The sequence below is a fragment of the Alexandromys fortis genome, unplaced genomic scaffold (genome assembly GCF_014885135.2).
Source record: "Alexandromys fortis isolate MF-2015 unplaced genomic scaffold, M_Fortis_MF-2015_v1.1 scaffold_217, whole genome shotgun sequence".
In the NCBI taxonomy this organism is placed as follows: domain Eukaryota; kingdom Metazoa; phylum Chordata; class Mammalia; order Rodentia; family Cricetidae; genus Alexandromys; species Alexandromys fortis.
The window spans coordinates 1,128,580-1,155,297 of NW_026068098.1; the positions used below are offsets into that span (position 1 = coordinate 1,128,580).

At 35.4% G+C, this 26,718-nt stretch overlaps 1 protein-coding gene across 9 annotated transcripts in view; it reads right to left on the bottom strand.

Moving 5' to 3' along the window:
* The window catches only part of Kmt2c (lysine methyltransferase 2C), a 239,931-nt gene that overhangs the window by 76,284 nt on the left and 136,929 nt on the right, over nucleotides 1-26,718 (bottom strand). For all 9 annotated transcript variants that reach the window (XM_050123724.1, XM_050123718.1, XM_050123725.1 and 6 more), the window contains exons 10-24: nucleotides 24,611-24,780; nucleotides 23,931-24,082; nucleotides 22,818-22,922; nucleotides 21,787-21,864; nucleotides 19,896-20,599; nucleotides 13,072-13,191; nucleotides 10,683-10,799; nucleotides 7,976-8,077; nucleotides 7,687-7,791; nucleotides 4,933-5,114; nucleotides 4,547-4,711; nucleotides 3,483-3,592; nucleotides 2,817-2,882; nucleotides 1,610-1,822; nucleotides 389-517 (exon numbers count right to left, since the gene is read on the bottom strand). In XM_050123724.1, coding sequence (XP_049979681.1) covers nucleotides 389-517; nucleotides 1,610-1,822; nucleotides 2,817-2,882; nucleotides 3,483-3,592; nucleotides 4,547-4,711; nucleotides 4,933-5,114; nucleotides 7,687-7,791; nucleotides 7,976-8,077; nucleotides 10,683-10,799; nucleotides 13,072-13,191; nucleotides 19,896-20,599; nucleotides 21,787-21,864; nucleotides 22,818-22,922; nucleotides 23,931-24,082; nucleotides 24,611-24,780 — 2,518 coding nt within the window. The remainder of the gene's footprint in view (nucleotides 1-388; nucleotides 518-1,609; nucleotides 1,823-2,816; nucleotides 2,883-3,482; nucleotides 3,593-4,546; nucleotides 4,712-4,932; nucleotides 5,115-7,686; nucleotides 7,792-7,975; nucleotides 8,078-10,682; nucleotides 10,800-13,071; nucleotides 13,192-19,895; nucleotides 20,600-21,786; nucleotides 21,865-22,817; nucleotides 22,923-23,930; nucleotides 24,083-24,610; nucleotides 24,781-26,718) is intronic.

The window sequence follows — 26,718 nt, forward strand, 5'->3', positions numbered from 1 at the left end:
AAATGATTTATTGTCAAGTAGTCAAATTTTTCAGTGTAAAGAATACATCTTTAGTTCCATGTAATAAGCGGCACATAGATTAGTTACTGAGTTGTAAGTCATCATTACAGTTTTGTTACATCTAAATGTCTAGCTTGGGGCCTCGAGAAATGGCTCAACTACTGGCTGTGTTTCCGGAGGATCCTGATTCAATTCTCAGCATCTACATGGTGGCTCACAATTGTTATTTAACTACATTTCCAGGAGATCTGACACTCTCTTAATGGCCTCTGTGGGCACCAGGTACTCAGATAATGCACTTACATATATGAAAGTAAAGCACCCATACACATCTGGAGAGATGAGAAAGAGAAAGAGAGAGCACATGCGTCTAGTTGATATAATCTACCTGGTCTGTAAGGTTTTCTTTTCCTCTTTTTTATGCCATCTGTTCCTTCTATTCCCTTAGTTTCATCATCCACAGCTTCCCGCTCAGGACTAGAATCTGATTTTCCATCACAATCCATAAGTTCTCCTTCTGGAAAAAGTAAACACACAGATGAAACTGGGTAATTTTAACAAATACAGAAACCTTAACCAAAAGACATTTTTTTAAAAAAGAAAAAGAAATGAAAAGAAAAAGAAGCCAAGCAAAAGACCACCAAGCCACTCTAAACCATTCAGTCTAATCCTGTGCCTCAGGATGGGGGTGGGAATCATGATGCATGACCCAGTGTTGTGTTCCCAGGGAGTATGACATGCCAATTAAGAAAGGGGAAACAAAGAGCTCAAAAAGATACCTATCAATCAATTTTTAAAGCAATCTTGTCTTTAACACGATGATATAAGATCCATGATTTCATATTTTGTCCACTAATATAATTTCCAACATGTTTTATACATGTTTAATAGATACTACTGAATGGTAAAACATGGTGGGAAAATAATTATGGCTTTATTTCTGAATCAGTTGAAAATAATCACTCCAAAATAAAGACACCAGAAGTGATCATTCTGAGAAGGAAACAAATATACTCTGTGCTGTACTTAATGCTGTTACTAAAACTATTTTTGTTACCTCACAAGTTCAGACAGAAAAACCTTATGAGTTCTATTCTGATAAAGAAAACGTTTATGAGTCACCAATTTACAAAGCTTAGAGGAGGGCTTAGGAAGACAGTCCAGCAAACTGAAGTGAATCACTCTGAATGTCCACACTTACAAACACAATGATATTAGAGATCTTGATTACAAAAATATTTTAAAACAAGAAAACAAGCAAATGCAAGTCTCAGAACATCACTCAAAAGGGAGAAGTTTCTCATCAAGAGGTACCTTAAACAGTGTGACTAACGTTTTATAAATATGTACCTTTCAGAAGTTCTTTTATATTCTAATTGTTTTTTTGAAAGATTTATTTATTATGCATATGCTATTCTGCCTACAGGCCAGAATAGGGTACCAGATCTCATTACAGACACCATGTGGTAAGACACCATGTGGTTGCTGGGGATTGAACTCAGGACCTCTGGAAGAGCAGCCAGTGCTCTTAACCTTTGAGCCATCTCTCCAGCAACATTATACACTAATTCTTGCACATGTGTTCCAAGGAAGACCAAAGAGTTATTACCTCGACTATCATCCATTTCACCATCTCTTGAATGCTCTGATTGGATGTCTGGAGGGGTCTGAAGGACAGCCACACTATTCTGATTTATAATCTTCAATTTCAATTTTGGTTTAGTCCGTTTTCTTCTTGGAACTGTAACGGTGAGGCTCTGTAACTGAGTCATCCCTGATTCAGTCAAACACACACCATCCTGGGTATAGGTCTTAGGTGGATCTAAGATTACAAAAATACAAATTTAAGAGTTCATCTGAAATTGACAGATAAGTTGACTAATATGCCAACATTTACATGGCAAGAAAATACAACTACACATCCATCCAACAAAAACCTACAAAGTGCATGAACTGATGATGTTCAATTAATATTGAAAACCTTTTAGGACTATTGCAGAATGGATGTAAGTTGACCACAAAAAAAAAAAAAGTAAGTAAAATTAAATTACAAAAGAAGATTATCCTGAAAGCACTTCTGCTTTCATATATCAAGAGGGAAGACACTGAAGCTACATGTACTGCCACCACTGCTCAGTGATAAGCCTTTCCTTGTGAAGACCAAAATGTAAAAATCAATTTATGTAAGAGAAACAAAAGTACTCCAGTAGTAACAATATTATCACTTACACAGAGAGGTAGAAATATTGGAAAGATCCTGCACCCTCAAGCAATATAATATACAGGGGTGAAAAAGCCATAATGAAGCCACTGTTTCCTATGCTAGCTAAAATATTAATAATAAGATAACCCTTCTATAGATTCAAATCTTTAATGTAAAAACTTGTTTATTAAAGCAATTCCAATACAATCCACAGGTTTCTGTATCAGAAATGTTGTCAACATCAGTTAAAAGAATCTCTCATAAAAATGCCATGCTACCACTCTTGTTATCAGAGAAAAATTATAAAATATTAATTAATTAATGCTAATTGAATGTTTACTTAAGTAGGCTTTCTTTTTCTGCTGACAACTAAGCAAGTCCAGTATCCAATTGAAGTAAGGCAAGCAGGATACTAATAGTTAATCCAAAGAGCTATTATTCTCATTATTTTCTGAAATTTATAAGAAATACTACTTCCGTAAAATGAGCCAGTATGAACATTTTATACTTTAATTCTAAAAATTCCAGAAAATTCACTTAATTTCATATATTCAACCAGCCAGTTGTTTAAGAAGTATATGTTTTTTCTAAAAGAAAACTTTTTAAATTTTACCTAGCTCTTTTACTTTTGTGACAATTTGTGCCACAAGCGAAGAGTCACAGCAGTCTGAGGAAGGCACTGAAAAGAAAAACAACAACTCAGGAAATGTCTGAGACAAAAAAATGACATACAGAATAAAGATTTCCATGCCGGTACATGTATCAATTAACAAATGTATAAATATTATAGGATTCTGCATGTGTGTGAGGAGCTGCCTTATACAGGCAGTCAAGTACTATACCCATGAGTTCCATCCCACCCCAAAAGGAGCTTTTGGTTTTCAAAGGGATTGTTTCTGGAGACAAGGTCTCACTTTATAGCTGAGCTTGGTCTGATATGCACATGTACTACAGGCTAGTTTAGCCTCCGTGTCCTGCTGCCTGCCTCAGCCTCCCCAATGCTAGGATCACTGGTGGTGGCACAAAACAGAACAAGGGGCATAAAGAAGAAAACCAGCAGAATATGAATCGGAGACTTCTGAATAAGATAACTCCAAGAGGTTAAACCTTAGAAGCAAAACTTTATATTTTATATCTAAAACGTATATGTGTCATTTTGTCTTTATACAGACTATTTTAATAAAGTTGAGATAGGAAGAGTATTATAGCACAAAGCAACTTCTATTTCACAAATCAAGGAGACATGGGGCAACAAATGAATAGTTTGTTATTTTCTTACCATTTGATGCAGGCATATAGGGTCTGCACATGCTACAGTCAAAACCAATGTCTGCTACATTTTCTACTTCCTCCTCAGTATTTAAGTTTTGACAAACTGCATGCATCCACCTAAAAAGAGCACATGTATATATTTGAAAGAAGTGGAATATACTAGAAATTGTATTCTTTATAAAAATCACAACAGGAGTTGACAGTCCCAAGACTTGAATGTCTAAGTCTTTTCCCCCACTTATCACTATTAACCAATAATACCCTCCCTTGTGCTGAGAAGTCAAGAAAAGGAATAAATGAGAAGATAAATACTAAAGAAGAAGCAGATGAACACTGTTAGAAGGACAATTACCATTTATGATCAAATGCTGAAAGACAAAGTTGTCAATGAAGCTAGCCAGGTACAAATAAAACTAACTGTATGCATGTATATGTGTCACCTGCTGCACCTAACTAAGAACAGATACTTTCGTGTCAACGGATGACGACCTTGCTTTAGAACAGTTTGTCGTATTGTCCACAAAAACTATACAACTTATTTAAAAGGAATACTGTACCACTGATCAATTAAAACTAATGCATACAGTGCTCAATTGCTAACAGTATTGAAACAAAGGAAGTAGTCTACATTTTGAAGGTGAACATACTAGCTAGGAAGATCAAAGGTTGTATCTAACATCTAGGTATTAAATCTAGAGCTTTAGGAAAAAAACGTTGAGAGAGAGAGAGGGCGGAAGAGAAACAGAGAAACACAGAAAATGATACCATTTTAAGAATCTACCAGAATAATCAGAGATTCACCGTAAGAAAATGCATAAATGCAAGCACTAATTATGTATCTAATTTCAAGAGACTGATAAACCATCAAAAAGTCCCCAACTGAAAACCCTAAGTGTCTAAATTTGATATTTTTAAAATAAGAACATACTGTGGAAGTTTCTAATATACTAAAAATCTAGAAAGCAAAGTTTTGTTCCCTAAATTTATCAAGGAAAATAATTTTCTACGTTCCTTTCAGTTCCTTAAGACAAAGGCTTAAAAAATGGCAAAGGGGATAAAAAGGCACAGTACCTATCACATTGTCTACACTGCAGAATGAGGTCTTCTTCTCTGTAATTCCGATAGCAGATGGGGCAGGAGGACAAGCTGGCACAAGGAGCACACTGTGTGTAATTGTTTTGCCACTCACATCTCAGACCTGCAGATGTTGCTCCACAGTGTCTGCACCAAACACACCTGAAATCCAAATCCCCACAGAAGTCCCAAGTTTATTTCTATATTTAATTATGACAGTTTGGGAAGCTGTAAGTGCACAGAATGAGAAGAAATAATTTTACAAATGTATCATGCCAAATGTGTATGATTAAAGCATACACAACTAATTTATAAGACCAAAATGATAAGCAGAAGCTCAGAACTAGAAAGATGCTGACAATGTAACATAAATCCTAGGGTACCATTTGCATTTCCAGCCTCCTTTGGGAACTGTCTGCAATGGAGGGTCTAGGCAGTAGGTATGATAGCTTATGTCACAGTCATCACACAGCAAGAGTCTTCCTGGGTCAGTTGCCTTCCCACAGGCCTCACACACTGTGCACTCAAGACATCTCCAACCTTTGCTGAGAACCACTTTACTGATCTGGAAAAAAGAAATTTATTTAGCTTAGAAACCATTTGCTTGACTCAGTATAGTGCATACATTATTACTGTGCTTGAACACACACACAAGAGGAGCAGGTTAGAAGTACTAGTGGCACTACTCAGGAAGGGGGATGGGACAGTAATGCTAGAGCAGCAATTACCATATGCTCCTGAGGTCAGAACCATTTGTTTTCATACTACTGATGCTGCTAAGGGCTAATTTGTTGGCTGCATCTTAACTTATTCACAGTTGCACAGTATTTTAGAGATTATATGAAATTTTCTTGTATTTTAAAAATATTTCCAGCTTTGATGTCTAAAATGGGCAATATTCCATAAATGTAGAAGACACCAACAAAAGCACACTCTCACTTTGAAGGGCATTACTTAAGATTTTTAGATCTACATATATATGGGAATATCAACTACAGAATGAAGGTTATTTGGACCTTCAGGAAGATTAAAAAGTTTTGTAGGTTATCTACCACTGATTGCCACAGTAAGAAATACGCCTGAAAATGTTAATACTCTTGAATACTTCTGATATTCCTTTATTTCTTAGTTTTTACTTATTACTATTTGTGTGTATGTATTGTGCACCTGTGGAGGTCAGAGGACGGGACACCTTTAAGGTGTTAGTTCTCTCCTTCCACCCTTATATGGACTTCCAGGGTTAAATTCATGTCGTCAGACTTGCTCAGCATGCACTTCACTGAGTCATATCACCTCACCTGGTGTTTATCCAGATAGGAGGACGTAGTATTCTATTCTGTCCAAAATAGTATCAATGGTAACAAAAGAAGCCACAAGCAGGTAGAAAAGCATGAATTTAAACTCTAACTATTAGTAATTAGCCAATAACAGGTCTGTGTGTGTGTGTATACACATACACCCTCACACACTTATATATACACATGCATATATAAAAGCTTCAATTAATTTAGTTGAAAATGGAAATTACTGGATAGGCTAAAAAATTCAGAAAAGTTCAAGAGGGAGCCTCTAATCTTAACTCCCCTCCTAAAACTACTGACAATGGCAGACAAGGGAAATGGCCACATTAAGACATCACTGGGCTCACAAGACTTTACAATCACATCTGGAAAGGAATCAGATAGTATTCCAATGACAAATCATGCATTATTTACAAAATGAAGACAGAACAAAGAAAGGCAAGGTACAATGAGTAATAAATTAGAAATGACTGTATATACTAACTGTACTAGTTTTCTATTTTAAAAAAAAATTATAGCATTTCACTTTGAATCTTAAATGTACAAAAACTAGTGTTACTTTAGCAAAGAAAAAATGCTAGTATACCATTAAGCATCTCCTGGGGACACATGATACTTTGTTTACCATATCAACATATTGGATAAATACGGCATCACACAGTGGTGGTGGAGGGCAAAAGGAAGGGGTAAAGATCACATTAAGTTCAGAGTGATTAATAACCAAGAAGTTAAGGTTCATGCTTATCCTATGTGCTACAGCAGAAACAGAAAATGGTCTAAAGTACTCTGGGGGAACCTACATCCACAGCTGGAAACTGATACTTGCATTGAGCATCTGTTACTTTACTCAAATATTATAAGTTTTATTTCAAATGAGTTTGTATATAGAAATCACTTCATTCAGTTACTGTAATATGCCCATTTTTAGGTAACTTAAAACCAAGTACATAGTTGCCACATACAATGTTCTTAGTGTCAATAATGCTTGCAACTAAGAGTTGTGAGCTCTTGGTTATAGCAGAATTGTGTCAAAAAAAAAAAAAAAAAAAAAAAGAGGAGAAATTGAGCCAGGCGGTGGTAGTGCACACCTTTAATTCTAGTACTTGGGTGGCAGAGGCAGGTGGATCTTAGTGAGTTCAAGGCCAACCTAGTCTACAAAGTGAGTTTCAGGACAGTCAGGACTGTTACACAGAGAAACCCTTTCTTGAAAACCAAAGAGGGCGGGGGGGGGGGGGGGGGGTCACACATGGACGGACCGAGGAATCTGAACATGGGAGAAACATGGATAAGCATACAAACTTATGAATGTAAGGTACTAGTTCTGAATTTCTGTAATCAAAGATGGGTGGTGATAAAACTAATGCCTCAGTTAGTCATAAGACTAACCGTTTTCAGAGTAAACACCTACGCTATGACAGAAGGGTAACTTGCACAATGCAAGGTCACAAAGTTTTTGGGAGATAATTTACTGAGGTAACAAACACTTAAAAAACAGTATTTAAGGTACTTAAATATCGCCACATATGCATAATAGCGACAAATACTTGATTTCAATAATGTATATATCATGTATAACAGATATATAATTAATTTTTAAGAACTAAGAAAACAGTATTAGTGCTCAAATAAAATAGAAATATATATTGAAAATAGTGAGAAAGCTTGAAGAGCAAGCTTGATAATCTGAGTCGATCCCAGGACCCACATTGGAGATGGACATCCAGATGCACACTTGTGGCGTGTGCACTCATACATGTGTGCATGCACAAACAAACAAGCAAATGGAATTCTTTATTAGAAATGTTTTTGTTAACTCATTTAACTTAAGCACATTACCTTAATACTGACACAATACGGATGGTAACACTGACCACACTGTGAACAGGCAAGTAATCTTCCTTCTGCTCCTTGGCCGAAACTTCCACAAACTACACACATATCCTGAAAATTAACAACATGTAAAACTATTTTAAATTGCAGATAAAGTTAAGAATATAGATTTTAATACAGATTTTAAAAATACATTCTTAATTATCATAGTTCTACAGCTTATCTGGATGATATTTAGGCAAATGGGACAGATTAAAGTGGGGAAGAATTAGAAAACAGAAGATTAAGTTCAAACCTGATGCAAAGTGAACTTGTCACTACTAGAAAACAACACAACGGTATTGTGCATAGAGTTTTCTTCTTCATCTTTATTTGATGAAATTTCTGCAGCAGACACCTACAAAAAAACAAAAACATCAATCATAGGCATAGTGCTGTAAAATAATAATCACAGAACTCAGGAAGCTGAGGCAGGAGGATGGTAAGTTTGAGGCTAGCCTGGATATATAGGAAGACCCTGTCTCTCAAATTAAGTCATGATTTTTTTTTTCAATTCACTAAGTGCTTACTTTAGATATACAAGCACCATAGAGGAGGATAAATGAAAACCCGAAAGCCTGTCTTTAATAATACTTAATTATCCAGAAATTCTACTCAAGAAACTATAAAATTATAGCATATATAAGTGTGTATATATCACTTTTAGTCACTTGAGAACTGCAATGTGATTAGATAAAAATAGGCTATGCTATCATACGCACAGCAGTCATTAAAGAGTCAGTACCAAACTCAGAATATAAAAATTGCTTGCTATCAAGCTTATATACCTTACATGGGAAAAGGGTAATAATATAAATATAAGAGTCATAAGACACAATAAAATTAAGTTTGTTGGTTCACTATAACTTTTTAAATGTGACTCCCAGGAAATTTTAAATTGCATATGTGGTTCCTATTCATCTCTACTAAATGGCACCGCTTCAGAATATTATAATTAGCTTATCAAAATGTCAGTATTAGCAGAACAATAATCAACCATGGGTGCTCATTTCTAAACTTGATTATATTTCCCCAAACCAACTAGGCACCAATTGGATTCTTATTATACACTCTGCCCCAACAAAAGCTCTGAATTAGATACAGTAACAGGAAACCAGGAAGTCAATACTAAAATAATAAAATATGATCCTTTTTCCTTAAAAGGTTAGAACCTACATAGAAATGTTACACTCAAGGTCAAAACATAAATAATAATTTTATTGGGGAATGGCTGAAATTTTAGCTAAAAAATATACTAATCAACAATTTAAATTTAAACACATGTAAAATCAGTTTTAATTGATAGTACCAATGTGAATATTGTGATCAAGGCACAAACAACAGCAACTTAAAGTCATATAAGGGAAACCATTAAGCAACCTAAATATTTAACCTGGAGATATGACCAAAGGACAAATCAAAACTCTTCGGTTAAGCTATGTAAACTGGCACCAATCCTGCATCAGGCTCTCAAGTACTAAGATTACAGACACAAGCCACAAGAAACTAAGATCAGTCACGCTTGAAGAGAAAGGTTAGAGGTGAAGATGGGAAACCACATGAACTTCAGAGGATCCTAGTAAAACTTTAAGAGATGAATGTCTTCACTGCCTTGATTATTCTATGGTTTTCAAGGTTTGTACACACCAAAGCTTATTAAATTCTGTGTGTCAAATATCTGTACCCTCATACCAACTAATAAGTCTCCTACCACTCAATAAATCTGTTTTGGCTTGCATTTGATTGTTTTGAGACAGGTTACCACTATGTAGGTCCTGCTAGTCTGGAACTCACTCTGTATATCAACTAAGCTTCAAATTCACTGAGACCCACCTGCTGGTGCAAGTACTATGATTAAAAATTTGAGCCACTATGCCCAGAAATAAATCAGTTTCCATCTCTTCATCCCTGCTCCCCATCCCTCCGGAATTCCAAGTATATGAGGCTGTCCATAAACTCAAAAAGATCTGCCTGCCTCTGTCTCCTGAATGTTGGGATTAGAGTACACCAGCACACCCAGCTCAAATTCTTTCTATCTTCCTTCGTTTTGGGTTTTTTGTTTGTTTGTTTCGTTTTGTTTTGTTTTGCTTTTTTGGTTTTTATTTTTTTCAAGACAGGGTTTGTCTGTGTAGCCCTGGCTGTCCTGGAACTCGCTCTGTAGACCAGGCTAGCCTAGAACTCAGAGATCCTCTTGCCTATCCCTCCAGAGTGCTCGGATTATAGATGAGCCATCACCGCACAGCTCAACTAGATTTTTCAATGCACATCAACAGGAAACCTCAAAATGTGCTCATAAATAAGCATTTATCAATCTAAAATACTCATGCAATCTTGAACATCATTCGAACCAGTATTAACCTACATTTCTAGGTCTTCACTATAGGTCTTATTATAATACAGCAACTGTAATAAGAAATAACTTTAAATGCCAAACTAACAAACGGGGGCTGGAGACAATGCTAAGTAGCTGAGGGTACATATTATTCTTGCAGAGGACCTGAATTCAATTCCCAGCAACCATGCCAAATGGCTCACAACCATGTGTAACTCCAGTTCCAGGAGATTTGATTTCTTATTCTGAATTCTTAGGGCACACAGAGGCATACAGTTGGTATACCTGCATGCAGAAAAATACCCATATACATGAAATGAAATAATACATCTTTAAAAATAGGATTCAATATAGAATATTTTTAATTAAAAAGAAAATACATTATAAATTCTCTCTTGTAGAAGGTTGACAGAAAAATATGTCAAAGAAAAAAGAAAAGAATGACAAATCAGAAAACAAAACCACCTGAACAGACGTCCAAAATAAAATGAAGTCCGTAATTACCAAGCAGAAACATAGTAAAATGTAAAGGGATGAGACTGTTCCTGGGACTCTCAGGATGAAAAGAATTTGCTACAAATGAGAGTATCACCATTAACTGCTGCTGGAATAATAAGAACAGAAATCTCACCCCAGGTAATACAACAGTTCCGATTCCACTCTTTAGTTTAGACCTGCCTCTGCCACCTCGTCCTGACAGCCCTGCACCACGAGGTCTCCGCTTCCCTGGGAATCCAGACCCTCGGCCCTACATAACAAATAAGAATGAGTAAACATTCAGTAAATGCCCAAGAGAATTTTAAAATACAGATGGTCAGTGGAAAAAAAAAAACATTTTATCAAATGTTACAGAAATACCTTTCTTTTACAATAGATCAGACTTACTATTTCCATCTTTAAATATGTAGCCAAAACTTATTAATAAGACTACTTAAAACTTTAGAATCCAGTGTTGCCTCTGTTCTCATGTGTGCTTCCCATCAGCAAGCCTTGACACTAATCGACTCTCTGTACCTTTATTCTGGGTGTCTAGAGTAATCAGACCCAACACAGACATTTCTATATGCACAGGATATCTTCAGTACAAGACAGATGCCAAAGAAAAACTCTCCTCTTGGAGATGAGTCTAACAGGAACATTTATTGGGCACTTAGTATATACTGATATAAACAATTTTTCTTCTTAACAAATTTACAGAGTATCTCTGCTTTATAGATAATTATACTGAGAGTAAGAGGTATCCGTGACATCTCCAACATCACTGACCTAACAAGTGGCCCACAGTCCCTCATTTTTAGTCACTATTCTGAAATATTACAAAACAGCAAAGTTACTATTTACCAGTGTGAAGGGTATTATGTCTGCCATGAAAATAGAACCTTTATTATTGAACAGCTGTCATATAAATTGAACATATCTAACTCATTTGAACACAATATTTAAAATTGCTTCAAGATTTTAATTAAATTGACATAAAGGCAAAATAACTAACCTTAAAAGTAATGTTTTACTAACATAAGAAAAAGTCCTATAAGAAAATATGTTAAATTCTCTGAGATCTTAAGCTATAGATACCAACCAAGATTAGAGTCCTGACCTCACCTTGGTTATATTTAGTATTATCTATTACTGACTGAGGAAAAACTGAATCTTATAAAAATATTATATATGTGGTCCAGGAACCTTTTGTTCTTTGTAACAAACGGGAAGTATGACACATCCTCACCTGATACCCTTCATCAGCTTCCTAAACTGAAATCCCTGCCTGCTGAGTATAACAAGCTCAGTGTCAAAGTATTGTATTTATGTGGGGAGAATAAAACACTGCATGAACAAATGGGAAGAAGATTTGTGATTTCCCCTTCATTTTTAATAAATACAAACACCTTCAAGCTCCAACCTGTCTTTCCTTGTTCTCGCTCGCCCTGTTCTTTGGGTCCCAGAGGTCTTCAGCTCTGAACAAGAGAGACAGAAGGTGGGACTGCACTAGACAGGTTGTTTTCAGCACGAATCAAAGAATGGCTTGTGGCAGGTAGGAGTGTGGGGAAAAGTTAAAGCAGTAATTTAAAATCAGGATTACAGTAACCCCTCAGTTAATATTTCCTAACATTCATTGGTACAGATTAAAAGTAAGTGAAAATTGGCAGCGTTTGCTACAAAATCATCGAGTCACGTTTTACGCTCTTATATATTTAAACCTGGGTATGGTGGCACCTGGCTGTAATCCTAGCACTTGGGAGTCCAAGGGAGGATTTGAATGGAGTTCAAGGCCGCCTGGGCTACATAATGAGACTAATCTCTAATCAACCATCAATTAATTAAAATGAATAAGCTAAAATTATGTCATATTATTTTGGGTGATTACAATTATCTGGATGAGCATAAATGTGCACTTAAAATTGTAAAAGAAACTAAGACAATATACTCTGAAAGTCTTCTGAAATCTTTCACTAGTCTAATTTAAGTAGCTCTATTTAGAAACATACCACATACAGAAGATAAGGAAAAATTACCTTCTTTAGTCAATAAAGTACTTTAACTATCGAGATGATTGCTTTTTGAACTTTTTTTGCTTCAAACTGACTACTTCATGTCAAGAACTGAGAAAGCACTGTCAACCTATGATACGGGAACTCTTTGTGACTTGAGGTAAACACAAATATGAAACTTTGTCTGTACATAATCAACTAAGCTTTGTGATATTGTAAATGAGCAAGTTCCTGATTACATTTTGGTCTGTGACAAGAATTTTTCCTTAAAATAAAAATTACAACAACTTATAACAACAACAATAGAAGAAAACTAGTCAGAAAAAGGGGCATTAAAAATGTATCCTTATAATACTACAGTTTAACTTCCTCCTCATCTAGATCTTTAAGTGAAATATAAGCCAAGCTGTCAAATTGAAAAAGTGGCTCTGGAAGTTGAATCTAGAAAGAAAGGTTTAGTTCTTAACATCCAATAGAACAAAACAAACTACAAAGAAATGATACATGAATGTAAATGCAAGTTTTATTTACCACTTTGATGCTCCAAATGGCACTGCCAGAAAGCTGCCTGGGTTTAAAAATTTCCCGGCCTTCTGAAATGTCTGGGGACCAGGAAGGTGGGCTCACTGTATTATGGTTACTCCAAGCCCCCTAGGATATGGCAGGTGAGAAAATAGATGTATAAAACTCAGCAACATAAAAGATCAAAGCCAGCAACTAAGGAATTTTAGAACAGCAAAAACGAATGCAAATGTATGAAAAATTAGGACAAATTGCTTCAAGTCTGAGAAAATAAACCTATCACCTAAAGTGACTTTAACTTAAATGTTTGCAGGTATAATTTAATATCTCAGAAGAAATATCAATAAAATAAAGTGTAATAAAAAAATCAAATCAAAGTTTATATAACACCAGTACTGATTCGTGAACTGTAACTACATTACAAAAATAAAAATAAAAGTCAGTCACAGTCTAAGAATTAACACTAGAAGAAAGCTATTTATGGATTATATTAATCTAACAAGTATGTCTAAACCAAAAAGGTTGAAAGGACAACTTTAAAGAGTGTTCTATTCACTGGTATTAACACCAAAACCAGTAGACTAAAATACATACAGAATGAAAGCATTCACCTTGGATGATTTTTATTTATGTGAATGACATCTTACAGCAATCATACCCAAGGAGTTAATTTGAATAGTTAAGAGATTTATTAAAGCAAATTGTCCTAAATTTGCAAATTAAAATGACTAAGGTGCCTAATATGCAAGAAATGGTGTCTCATTAAAACAGTTAAAATAAGATTAAGGCATCTAGGCATCTCCCTTCCAAATAACCACATTCAGCATTCTCAGCTAATCTGACAAAGACACTAAAGAGCAAGGATGTTTTTATTTCACCAAGGCAATAATTTAAAGTAAAACACAACAAATGACAAATAACAAAGAGCCTATTTTGAATCAGACCATTTAATAATACATATAATTATTTTACCAATTAAATGACAAAATCTTAAAACAAGATATATTGTACTTACCATGTTTCTAGATCATCAAACTAGTAAGAATCCCAGTACTAACACAAATGCAATGAGCAATTTAAATAACCAAAATAAAGAGTATGACCACCAATCCACACTGAAGAGACAGTTGATAAAGTTTGGAGGAGAAAAAGTTAAGAAACATAAAGGACAAATTAATTCTACTTCGAACTCAAACTAAAGAGCCACGTGTCTGAAGAACAGATATTCATCATCAGCCACTCTGTGTTTTATAGTGCAGGATAATTCTTAAGTTTTCTCTCTGTCATCGATTCCCTAACCACATTCAGTTAACAAGGACATACTCCTTTTGGTACACAGCAGCTAATAACTCCCGCTCACTACCCCACTTCCCGTGGCATCTGTGTCTGTGCCATCTCCCCTGCATTGTGTCAACGGGCCCTATTAACCTCCATGTTGCCAAAAGTCCATTCTCTGTTCTCAATTTACTCAAGACAGTTCTGTTGATCTGGTGGTAGCACACCTCCCTAATGATTTTTCTCTACTTTGCAAGTGCTTTCATGAACATCTGAAGCCCTTGAGTTTCTTAAGAACTGAAGCCCAAATCCTAAACATTATTTACAGTGAAGGCTTGAAATGCCATCTTGGAAACAGTTGTCTTCTACATGCAGTTTCTAGTTCTTTTTCTAACATCTCCAAGGAAGTGTGATTTTTTCTTTTTTAAATTTCCTTAATACATCCATCTTGTTAAACAAAATCTCTGTGGAGGTTTGAATGAGAAAAGCTCCCATAAACCCCGGGACTATATCTGAGCACTTGGTACCCAGTTGCTGAAAGTGTTTGGGAAGAATTAGAAAATGTAACCTTGTTGGAAGAGGTATATCACCAAGGGCAAGCTTTGAGGTTTCAAAAGATTTGCACCATTCTCAGTATGCTCTCTCTGACTCAGTTTGTGGATTAAGATGTGAGCTCTCAACTCCTGCCTCAATGACATACCTGCCTTTCCGCTGTCATGACCCCTGCCATGATGCTCATGGATTCTATTTAACCCATTAAAATTATCAGTCCTAAATAAACCTTTTCTTCTATAAGTTGCCATCATCATGGTGTCTTCTCATAGTAACAGAAAAGTAACTAAGACAACCTCTAACATGGATCACATCTAAAATCTCTCCCATAGCTGCTTTTATTTGCTAGTCTTTCATTTTTAGAATGGCATCTAGAACTCTGGCCAAAAAGTATTCTCTGCCATTCTGATCTGCTTTTAGTCCTTCCATCCAAATCAGCAACCCCAGAATTTATCTCATCTTTCTGGTCAATACATTCCCAGCTGCACTTCCACTGCCAGAATTCCTATCCTGCCTGCCACAATCTTGCATGCCACCTGTTCTAAAAGTCATTTCTTTCTGCCTATCTCTGACCCTGAGAGTCTCAAGACTTTCTCTGTCCAGCAGCTAGATTCATTTGAAGAAATATAAATCCCACACAGCAAGGAACCTATTTCTAACCCTCTGCTTGTACCTCGGTTCACTTAGAAAGCAAACCTTTCCAACCGCCTCCCTCCACTCACTCCATTCACGTCATGAATCACTCATTTTCTCCCTATTTGTACGTTCTTCCTGCCTTGGTTTCCTTACTATCTTTCAAACATACTGTACTCTCCAATCAGGGCCTAACTGATACAGCTTTACTCCACCCTTCCAATCTTTTCAAAAATGGCTGTCTGCTTCTACCCTTGTCAGAAGGCCTTCCCTTTGCACTGTAAGTGAGCCACTGATCTGTAGGCTGCTCTCAATACATCTTCACCTGAGATGCTCTACACCTTATTTATTTACTAGAGGAAAAACATAGGCAAGATATAGCTCAATATTGTCCTCTCACTACATTCACTGGCCTTTCACTAAGTATTTCCTTACTGCACATCTTAAATTTCTCTTAATCTTTTAATATTACATAACTACCATAAAAAGTAACACTCCAAGACAAAAATAGTGTTAAATTTTTTCATAAATAAGTTTTCTGTTGATTATGTATTATTTAGGTTAGCTTTGATGCCAAAGTTTCATCTCATTTCAAAGCATTTACATTTCATATAACATGGATGAACCAAATGAAAAGCATTCTAGACCAAGAATGATGTCAATGCAGGGATAATTAGGAAACTACTTGGCTGCTACGAAGAATTTTTATAATAAAAGCTTGATAGTTACATAATGAATTTTAATAAGTATATTATCATAGGACACTGCAAGATAGATTATAAGCAATTTTAAAAGAAACCGAAGAAAAATCATGACTACCTGTTATACATCTTTAAAAAAATGAGGACAAACCTTTTCTTCCTCAGTTGTGTCAAGCATTCTGTGCAATAATTACTAAACACTATTTTTCTCTTCCATAATATTTTTGAATGCATGAAGGAATTCATCAATAAACATTGCACTGTTCTGCCAAACACACTAAGCTCATCCAATTGTCTAACAATGCACTGTTACTCTTAAGCTATCTACAAGGAGAGCTCAAATTATAAAACATTAGGAAACTGAAAATTGAGAAGCATCACAAAGAACCAAGTGGCTATCAATCAAAGCCAGCAGAAACTGTGAATACTATATTCAGAGACTGTACTGGTTACAGTGAATAATTTTCCAAATTGTTCGTGTGAGCATTAATTTTCTCAAGGAAACGTATAAAAATATAGTGCAGGTTACAGGGCTATAGGATAGGAAAAAGGGGGCCAATAATGGTAAGTGAAAAGAAATAACATTCTTTTTATTAAACCAGCTTTTTATTAAACGTCAAATCTAAACTCAGCTTTCAAGAAGCTGAAAAAGGAAGGTTATATTGCTCCACGTTTGAGACCAGACTAGGCTTCAAAGTAGGGGAGCCTTATCACCTACTATCATCCAAAAAGTGAAGAAAAGAAAAAAAAAAGGAAGAGAAAAAAAATACAGTAACTCAACCTTAATGTCATGTGTTAAATATAATATTATTATTAGATCCCAAGAAAGTATGTTAGTCTTACAACCCGAGAGGGACTGGAACTTCACAAGGCAACTGCACACTTCTAAAAGGTTGGGCATCTCTCAAGACTCTATACAAGCCAAGGGCACTTTTGAAAAAATAATTCTAATTATAGGATTGTGAAAATACTTGAAGAGATAGAGCAGAAGAATGAGAACTTACAGGGACAGGAAACAAAAGACTATCAGCTGTCTTTTGGTAAACATAGAGTTGTAGTAATACCTTATTGTTATGACTTATAAAAGTCTTTTTACAAAAAATACCTCATTTCTACAAACCAACTTCAGCCGCAAGTGGTAGCACTGGAAAGGCAGATGCAGACAGCTCTCTTTACAAGTTGGAGGCCTGCCTGGTCTACACAGTGCACTCCAGACAGGGCTATATAATGAGATCCTACCTCAAAGAAAATAAAGACAGAACAATAAAGCTCAGTCTAAACAGAGTAAGACAGAAAACCTGATTGTGATTGATTGGGCATTGTAAGAGTAAAGACACACAGTTTAGTATTCAATAGTTTCTGAATACAATTATGGCTCATTTACTAAGGATTTGGAGAATGGCTTTAGAACTACAACTACAAGCACAAAGAAACAAAAAGTTTGATGTTTCTAGTCTGCATGTGTCTTCAGCTTAACACCACAAAAGGGCTTATACTCAAATATGCAACACACACATACACACTCTCTCTTCTTAAAACATGATTTAATTACTGTTATTTCAGAATTTATAAACTAGAATGGACAGATATGACAAGACACTCAGGGAACAGAAGCAGGACAGAACAATACACCAAGCACAGGGGCAGCTATGTTCATACAGAAAGATACTGAATCAAGAAATAATTTTTTTAAAAAGGCAAAGAACTTTGAGACATGCTGAAATGTGAACAAAATAAGGAATTTGATCAATTAAAACTTTTTCGATCCTACTTTCTGCCACTTTTTAAAAGCTTTCCACATAGTATTTTTTTCTACACATTACCAAAAAATACAAAACAAAACAAAATAAAAAATAGTACAGCAGAGGAAAGCAAAGCTTCTTGCTCGATTAAGAACTCTACTTCCAAGGTTAAGGTCAAACTAGACCCTAAGAGGGGTTTTTAGTTAGCCTTGGGTGGGGCCATTACATAATGTTGGCAAAGACAGTGCAAGTCAGGCATGGAGATCCACATCTGTAACCAGTGATCTTGACACTGAAGTTGGAATATATGGAGTTGCAGACCAGCATGGGTTATATAGTCAGATGTCCTCCCAACAAGTATATAATCTTGATAGGATGCAAAACCACAAGAACAAAAAGTGAATGTGAGATTCAAATTTCTTTTGCTAACTTTTTGGTAGGAAACAGAACTATGTAACATAACTTATTAAATAGCTGATTTTGAAAAACGACAAAAAGACTGGGTGTGTGCTCATTAGTGAAGAAAAAAGTCTCATGGGATAAGAGAAGTCAAGTGTCAAAGAATATATTAACTAGAACGAGGGGGAATGCCACAAGAAATACACCAAGCACAGGGGCAACTATGGCTATATAGAAAGATACTGAATCAAGAAATAATTTGAGGTGTATTCTAAGGCTGGGAGATGGTTGGGGGGTGCCTGCTGCCAAGCATAATGCCTTGAAGTTTGATCACCAGTGTCCTCTGACTTACATACACAGAGACACACACACACTACTGCTTGAAGTACTGTAATCCACTACATATGTCTTTCCCACAGAACATCAGCTAGTCCCTTTGCCTTTGGTGTAATTTATTTTTAGAGAATAAAAAATACACAAGATTTATTCAGGAGACAAATCAGTCCATTAAAATAGATTTTAAATGCCTTTACACCTCCAAAGTTGGTTGGTTAAGATTAATACATTACCACTCTTGAAAAGTCAAATATAATCCTGGAAATAATTTAAGTCATAAGACTTAAAATTACAAACAAATACTAAAAACTAAATTCTTTCATATTGTTTATATCAGAAAGCAGCAATTGTGTAGAACAACAATAAATCTAAGCAGTGGTATCTTTATTTTACTATTTAGTATCACTTTAATTCACTTAAGAAGAACTGTGACTCATCCCTAAAATTTAGAATCTATAGTACTTAAGAAAAGTGCAAAGTCCAAGAAAGAGAAGCAGCTTAGAATTCCAGCACTGGGAAAGCTCAGAGTAGGCTAGCAACTCCCAAGGGAGCCTGAGTCTTATGGTATGATCTCTGGAAAACAAACCAGTGAGTACGCCTTCAGGTCAGAATGCTCACCCAGCACATTTAAGAGTTGTCCCCTATAATTGCTAAAAAACAACAGTACATTTTAAGATTGTTTTATCTAAACCTACTGAAGTATGTCCTACCTTGAAAAATGATTTTACAAAGACTTAGTATTTATATACAGAAAAAAACATCGAAATGACAAATTTACCAGTATAAAATTTCCATTTGTGCAGATAAAAAAGCCAACAACACACACACACGCGCGCGCGCGTGTGTGTGTGTGTATCTTACAGGGAAAAATAAACATTATTACTATATTACTATAGATTCATAATTTTACACTGTGTTTTTAAAGCTCTAAGATTATTTTGGAACTAAAAACACCTTAGAGTGTGTATTCTGCTAGAAACTATAATCAAATAGACCACATTTTTATAACCCAAAATTTAATAAATTACATTCTCAGTTAACAGTATTTTTTAAATAATGCATTCTTCCAAAACCAAAACACAAAAATATCGGAATGAGTTCTGTGGATGGAAAAACTGCCCTCTAAACCAAAGCTAGATGTAACTTTCACATTTGAAATGCAGTATCTTTCCTGTCATCATTAATATCATCCTACCTGTTTAGACCGAGGTCTTCCAGGAGAAAATTTTCTTTTGGTAATAGCTGGTTTACCCATGCCAATTTTTGGAGTGACTGAGATGTATGTGGTTGGCATGTTTCCAGCAGCAGAGTTGAGAGCTGAAGGGTAACCGTGCAGCATGTCGCATGAAGGCAAGTCTAAACAAAGTGTTGAGGAGGAAGACATGTCTGCTTTGCTCAGGTCAGCTGCTGAAGAGAAGGATGATTCCTCCTCAGCTGCTAACTTTACAGATTTCTCTCCTTGGCATGAACTATCTTTGACACAATTGTCAACAGCAAGAGTCATTTCAAAATCCACACACCCAGTGGGGAATTCAGAATTCTCCTTTTGCTCCATTTCGTCTTGTACTCTTTCTATCACAAACGTTTCCTTACAAGATGAGGAACTCTCGCTGTGTGGGGACAGTAAGGCTTCTGGTGCAGCGAACTCGGCAGCTGATTGTGGAGGGCTTGTTTCTTCTTTAGATACTGCCTCAGGTTCCTCTGACAACTGCAGTTCTTCTTGTGGCACAATGGTCTGGTGTGGAAGGACTTCAATATTTTCTGTCACTTCCATTCTGTCTTCATTTTCCTCCTCCTCGCAAACATGCACCCCTTTAGAAAGAGTTTCCATTTTTTCACTCTCAATTTCCTGAGAAATCTCATTTACCAATTCAGGTTTCATTTTATTGTCAGATGATTCTACAAAATTTAGAATACGGGTAACGTTAACTCACATGCAAAATGCAAAACATCTAACCATAAATAGGATTATCTGGCTAAACTACAACTTTGAAGGTATTTGAGAAGAGAAACTTTTGAAGTAATTAAGGCAAAAATTTCCAAATGGTTTATGGCTTAACAACAATCATGACCTTCTAAAAACAGGCTTAGTATGATCCCTAGAGTTGAAAGCAATTTCTAGATAAAAATAAAAAAAATTAAAAACAAGACACTCAACAATTGATATATTTCTATTATACACATATGACACATTTACAATTTTAGCATTTACAAACTAGAAATTAACTATGTATGCAAAGTTAAACTTCTTTTAAAGCTAGTTAAAAAAAATGATATTAAATGAAAAGGAAGACTAATCAAAAACATAAAGATACAATACAGACACAGTTGTGATATACCATTTGGTGGGTTTTCCAGCCACATTAAGACTTCCTTTGGCTTTTACCTATATATGTTAACCTATCCAGCATATATAAGGGATTGTGATTACGTCAGAACTTTAGACACTAATATTGACGAGTTTATTAATATGTCAAACACTAAAATACATACGACTAGTAAACTTTAAACCAGAGTACTAATTTATTAAAACTTTTCATGCCTTTAATCTCAGCACTTGGGAGAAAAAGCAGACAAATTTCTATGAGTTCAAGACCAACCAAATCCTCATAGTGAGCTCTAGGCCAGTTAAGGCTAAATACAGTGAAACCCAGTCTCAAAACACTAGCAAACAAGTAAAAATTTGCCGGATCTTAAGAGAAAGTTAGAGTTCGCAATTAGCATGAGGCTCCAATGTCTCTAAAAAGTAGAACTGCTGAAAATGAGAGATTTATTCAAAATGCCATTGAGGCTGTATCAATGAAGACATAAAACTCTTCATTTACTATTTTCAAACCAGTGATTCAAATTAATACATGTTCTGATACCAAAATGAAATCTCACTTCACATGCCTACTCTAATGAAAGGCTATACGTGAGGATAAAAGGAAAACAGCAAATAATAGATCTGTTACAACGAAACATGTGAAATAACCAAAAACTATTCATAGGCAACTTATCCATTGCCATTCTTAGTTGAGGAAAAAAATTATTGGGCTATTGTCTTGTAACACAATTAAATTAGACAATCTGAACATATAGCTTACCAGAAATGAGGAGGCCACCTGTGTCAAGGCTTTCTGGTGGATTACTTTTCTGGAGATCTTCAATATATACTTGAACTTCTACAAATAAGATATGATGGATTCTTTAAGCAAAGAGTCATCATTTCTCTAATACTGCTCTCTCTACAATAACTGAACAAGAGTTTTACTATAAAATGCCAACTTCCAAAACAAGCACAAAATAAGCTATTATTATATTAGTCAGTGATATACAAAGATATAATGAGGGGTCTATTTATGTACTACAGATCTCCTATAACTTATTTTATCCAGTTACATCTGTATGAAGTATAATTTTTAGTGAGAGTTGTTAAATGTGGGCATTTAAAAACTTGAAAAACTCTAAGAGTTTATGTTTTGAACACAAAGTATATAATTTAACACAAAGCTTCATTTACATTATAAACTTTCAGAAAAGTTCATAATTTAATAAGAAACTTCCCCAATATAAAATTTTACTAATTATACAAGTAAAGCTATTACCAATACTGCAAAAACTTAGCTGAAACATCATTAAAATATCCTCAATAGCACTACAGAAATAACTTCACATAATAAATTTTTCATTATCTCTGCAAGAAACACCTCATATTCTACAATAGCTTTAGTTCACAATTAGCAAAACAATGGATTGCTTTTTAATGAAAATCAGTTGGTCCCTAAATAAAGTACATTAATTAAGACTAGATTATAGCTAACCTATAAAGTTGTGGTGAAGACAATTTTCTAAAAGGCTCCACTCACCAGCCTGTGGTGGCACCTTTAATGCCAGCACATGGGAGGCAGAATAAGATCTCTTGAGTTTTGAGGTCATCCTGATCAACAGAGCAAGTTCAAGTACAGTCAGGGCTACACAGAGAAACCTTGATGGGGAGGGTGTGAGGAAAAAAGGTGGGGGGGGGGGCTGCTCGCTAAACAGTTTCCAAGTGTATCACACCTTAGCTAATTTTCATTCAGATTTTAGAAGATATCTGTATATTACCTATTTTCTTTAAAAACAGAATCAGACTTACCATCAGGAACAATTCCAGGGGTGGGCTGGTGATCACTGACATCTTTATTAACTGCTGGCTCCAGAAATACAACTTCATCTTCAATTTCCATTCCAGTGGAATAATCTTAACAAAATGATTAATTCTTTACATCAGAGTAAGTTTTTCTTTATTAATCAAGCCAAGAACTATGTCCTTATTTTAATGAGTATAAATTATCAACAGCAATGTCACAGTTTTTATTCAGATTTTACTTTGTTTATATTTAAAAACATGGACGTTATAATGCCTTATTAAGGTTGATTGTGTGTACATTTAAAATAAGCTTTACAGGCTGAAGGTATCGGTCAAAAGTAAAGGTAAACAAAACCCTAGGTTCAATATCAAACATCACTAAACCAAAAGAACAAAAGAGAAAATTTTTATATACATATGTAGATAACCATGTATTTTAAATAAACATTCTACTATTGTTTACTGATGTATAGTAATTAATGATTTTTCTACTTAAGCCTTTTATAGATTATAATAGGACTTCCATAAAGGGTTCTAAAATGCTAAATGAAAAACTATCTATTAAGTAGATCTACTTTCTTTCCTCTTTTAATATAGTCACTGTGTTTATAACAAAAAGAAACTCATATAAAACATTGACTACCTAAACAAAATTTTAAGCTGAAGAAAAAAGTAACATTAATAAACATAAATCTTGTTTGGATAAAGATAGCCTAGACTGTGAAAAAAGAAATAGGCCACAGGTAAGAAACCGTTGGTTCAAAGAACATAGCACACTTCTGCACGATAGACCAGAAATACAAACTGGGAAGAGGCTAGACTTTATTTAGTCACCAGATTCAGATGACCAAGGTTGATAAATACACCAAATGCTAAGAAACTTTAAGTGTGATAGTACATACTTATATTGCAAGCATATGGGAGGCTAACGTTAACCTGTACAACATAGTGAGAAAAAACAAAGGAGGAGACAAGATGAGAATGAGACGCTTGAGAAACTGAAATTACAGAGTTTTGATACAAAGATTTCCTTTATTATTAATGAAGTAATATGTTGGTTACTAATCGATATATTGCTTTTCAAAAAAGTAAAAATCATACACATGCACACGCACTTACCTGTAGGTAGTTCAGACATCTCTAATTCATTTTCTGGATGTAAGGAATCTATCTCAGCTCCTAGGTGTTTACAATACATACAGATATATTCTTCTTTGAACTGAGAATCCAATTCATGATTGGTTGGTTTATCACATTCTAAGTGAATCCATCTGCAGCAATAAATAAATTTATATAAAAACCTCTAATTTAAAGCAAAATTATTATATTATATGAAAAACGAAAAGTTGATTTCTTACAAAAAAAAAAAAAAAAGAATGGTTATGATGAGGTTAAAAATGAGAAAAGATGGTTAAAGGAAACTACCAAAGGTTTTCAAAATGAAGAAGACACTTAAGGACAACATTACAATGACATATTTTTCTTCCCTTGCCTATTCTTATATTTTGTCTGTCTGCTTCTGTGCTGTATCTTATGAAACACACCTTTAATCCCAGAACTCAGGAGGCAGAGTCAGGAAGATCTCTGTGAGTTTGATGCTAGCCTGGTCTACACAGCAAGATCTAGGCCAGCCAGGAATACATAGAGAATCTCTACCTCAAAAAAAAAAAAAAAAGAGGCATAAACAATCAATTCCATTTATAACAGCACTCAGTAGGAAAGAGGCTAAAAGAGTGCAGATGATCACAGAAACCAAAGAATGAACAAAACAGCTAAATGGAGCAGCTATTTCTCCTTACCTTTTACACATATTACAGTGGAGCATGTCTTTCTGCATTTCGGGATTGTAGCACTTTCCACAAAAAGGACATAAATTATCCTGCTGTTGATAACAAGTGTCACATATCAGACAGTTGTGGTGCCACTGAGCACTAGATCGTGTACCACACTCTATACATATTCTGCAATTCTAGAATAAAAAAATAGAAACGAAAAGTTTATTGTACATGGGGTGGGGTGGCACACACCTTTAATCTCAGCACTCGGGAAGCAGAAGCAGGCAGATGGTGGTGAGTATGAGGCCAGCCTGGTCTACAGAGTGAGTTCCAGGACAGCCAGGGCTGTTAAACAGAGAAACCCTGTCTCAAAAAAAAAAAAAAAAAAAAAAAAAAAAACCACTACCACCACCAACAACATTAAAAAAAAAAGTTATTGTAGTTGCACTTCTGATTTTTGATGTAAATCTTTTGGAAATGAATGAAACATTTGTGGATTTTTCATTACTTTTCACATTAATTCATTTTTTGAAAAAGCAATTTGTCTCAAATGTTGATTGATCACAAAAAATTGCATTGAAATTAAGAGGAAAATTTAAATATATATTGAAGATAATCAAGAAAGCCAACATGGAAGAAACCAAGAACATAGAAAGACAAATTTCAAAGATGAAATATAATCTAGAAGTAGGAAGCAGATCTACCAGGGGATACATACTTTTAAAGAAAACTGTTTTTCCTTTTGTGAAAGCAGTTATCAATTGCCAATAGCTCCTCAGCTAGGGTGAACTTCATCATGCCAAGGTATCCTATGTTTGGCTTTTATCTGGCTAGATGTTGTACAGGTCTTATGCATGTCCTCTCCATTTTAACATCTTTTAGTTGCCTACTGCCTCTGGCTCTTAAAATCTTTCTGCCCCTCTTCCCAGGCTTGGGAGAAGATGATATGATAAACATAAAGCTTATTTGGAGAAAGATAGTTTGGACTATGAAGAGAAAACCAGGCCACAGTTACGAACTGTTGGCTCAAAGAACATAGCACACTTCTTTTTTTTAATGTTGTTTTATTTATTTATTTATTTGTTTGTTTGTTTATTAAAGATTTCTGCTTCCTCCCCTCCACTGCCTCCCATATCCCTCCCCCTCCCCCATCAGCCCAAAGAGCAGTCCGGGTTCCCTGCCCTATGGGAAGTCCAAGGACCTCCCACCTCCTTCCAGGTCTAGTAAGGTGAGCATCCAAACTGCCTAGGCTCCTACAAAGCCGTACGTGTAGTAGGATCAAAACCCAGTGTCATTGATCCTGACTTCTCAGCAGTCCTCATTGTCCGCTAGAACATAGCACACTTCTGCACAAAAGACCTGGAATACAAGTCTGAAAGAGGCTGGACTTGATTCAGATGACCAAGGTAACAAATATATCTAAAGCCGAGAAACTGCAAGTCAACTGTAGTGGCTCCATTTGAAGCTGACTATACTCCAGTAGAAAACATCCAAGAATTTATAAACAGTACACTAGACTCTTCTGGCTTAAGAGAGAGAGAGACAGAGAGAGTGTGTGTGTGTTGGGTGTAGGGAAGTGGAACAGATATGGGAAGCACTGGAGAAATGGAGTGAACATGACTGAGATGCATTTTATGACATCCTCAAAGCACTGCTTCAACAAGAAAGGGAGAGAAGAGGTAGTGAGTGGTTTCTGTAAAACATGGCTCCTGATCCCACCATTGTGCAATGCTATTTATCCATTGACTCCTTGGTAGCCTAGGAACTAAAACAGTCAGGACTACACAGTGATACGGTCTCAATAAGTAAATTATTTGAATGGCCAAACAATAAGTCAAAAAACATACTCACAAATTAAGAAAAACATGTACATCAAACAGTGCATGGTAATAGCCTGTATGTCTCTAGTTTATTAAGATCTCTTGAAAGCATCAAAATGTTTACTAACAGACCAAATACAGAGGCAAAAACCGACAGAGATAAACAAATAATAAAATAACTTATCATCTTTCTTCATGAAAGAGATGAAGAATGAAAGTGCACTGAGATGTCATCTTTCAACCATGTGAGGCCAATATTCAATATTTGAAAAAAGACCATATGGGGACAAATGCAGCTACAGCAGCAGCTCT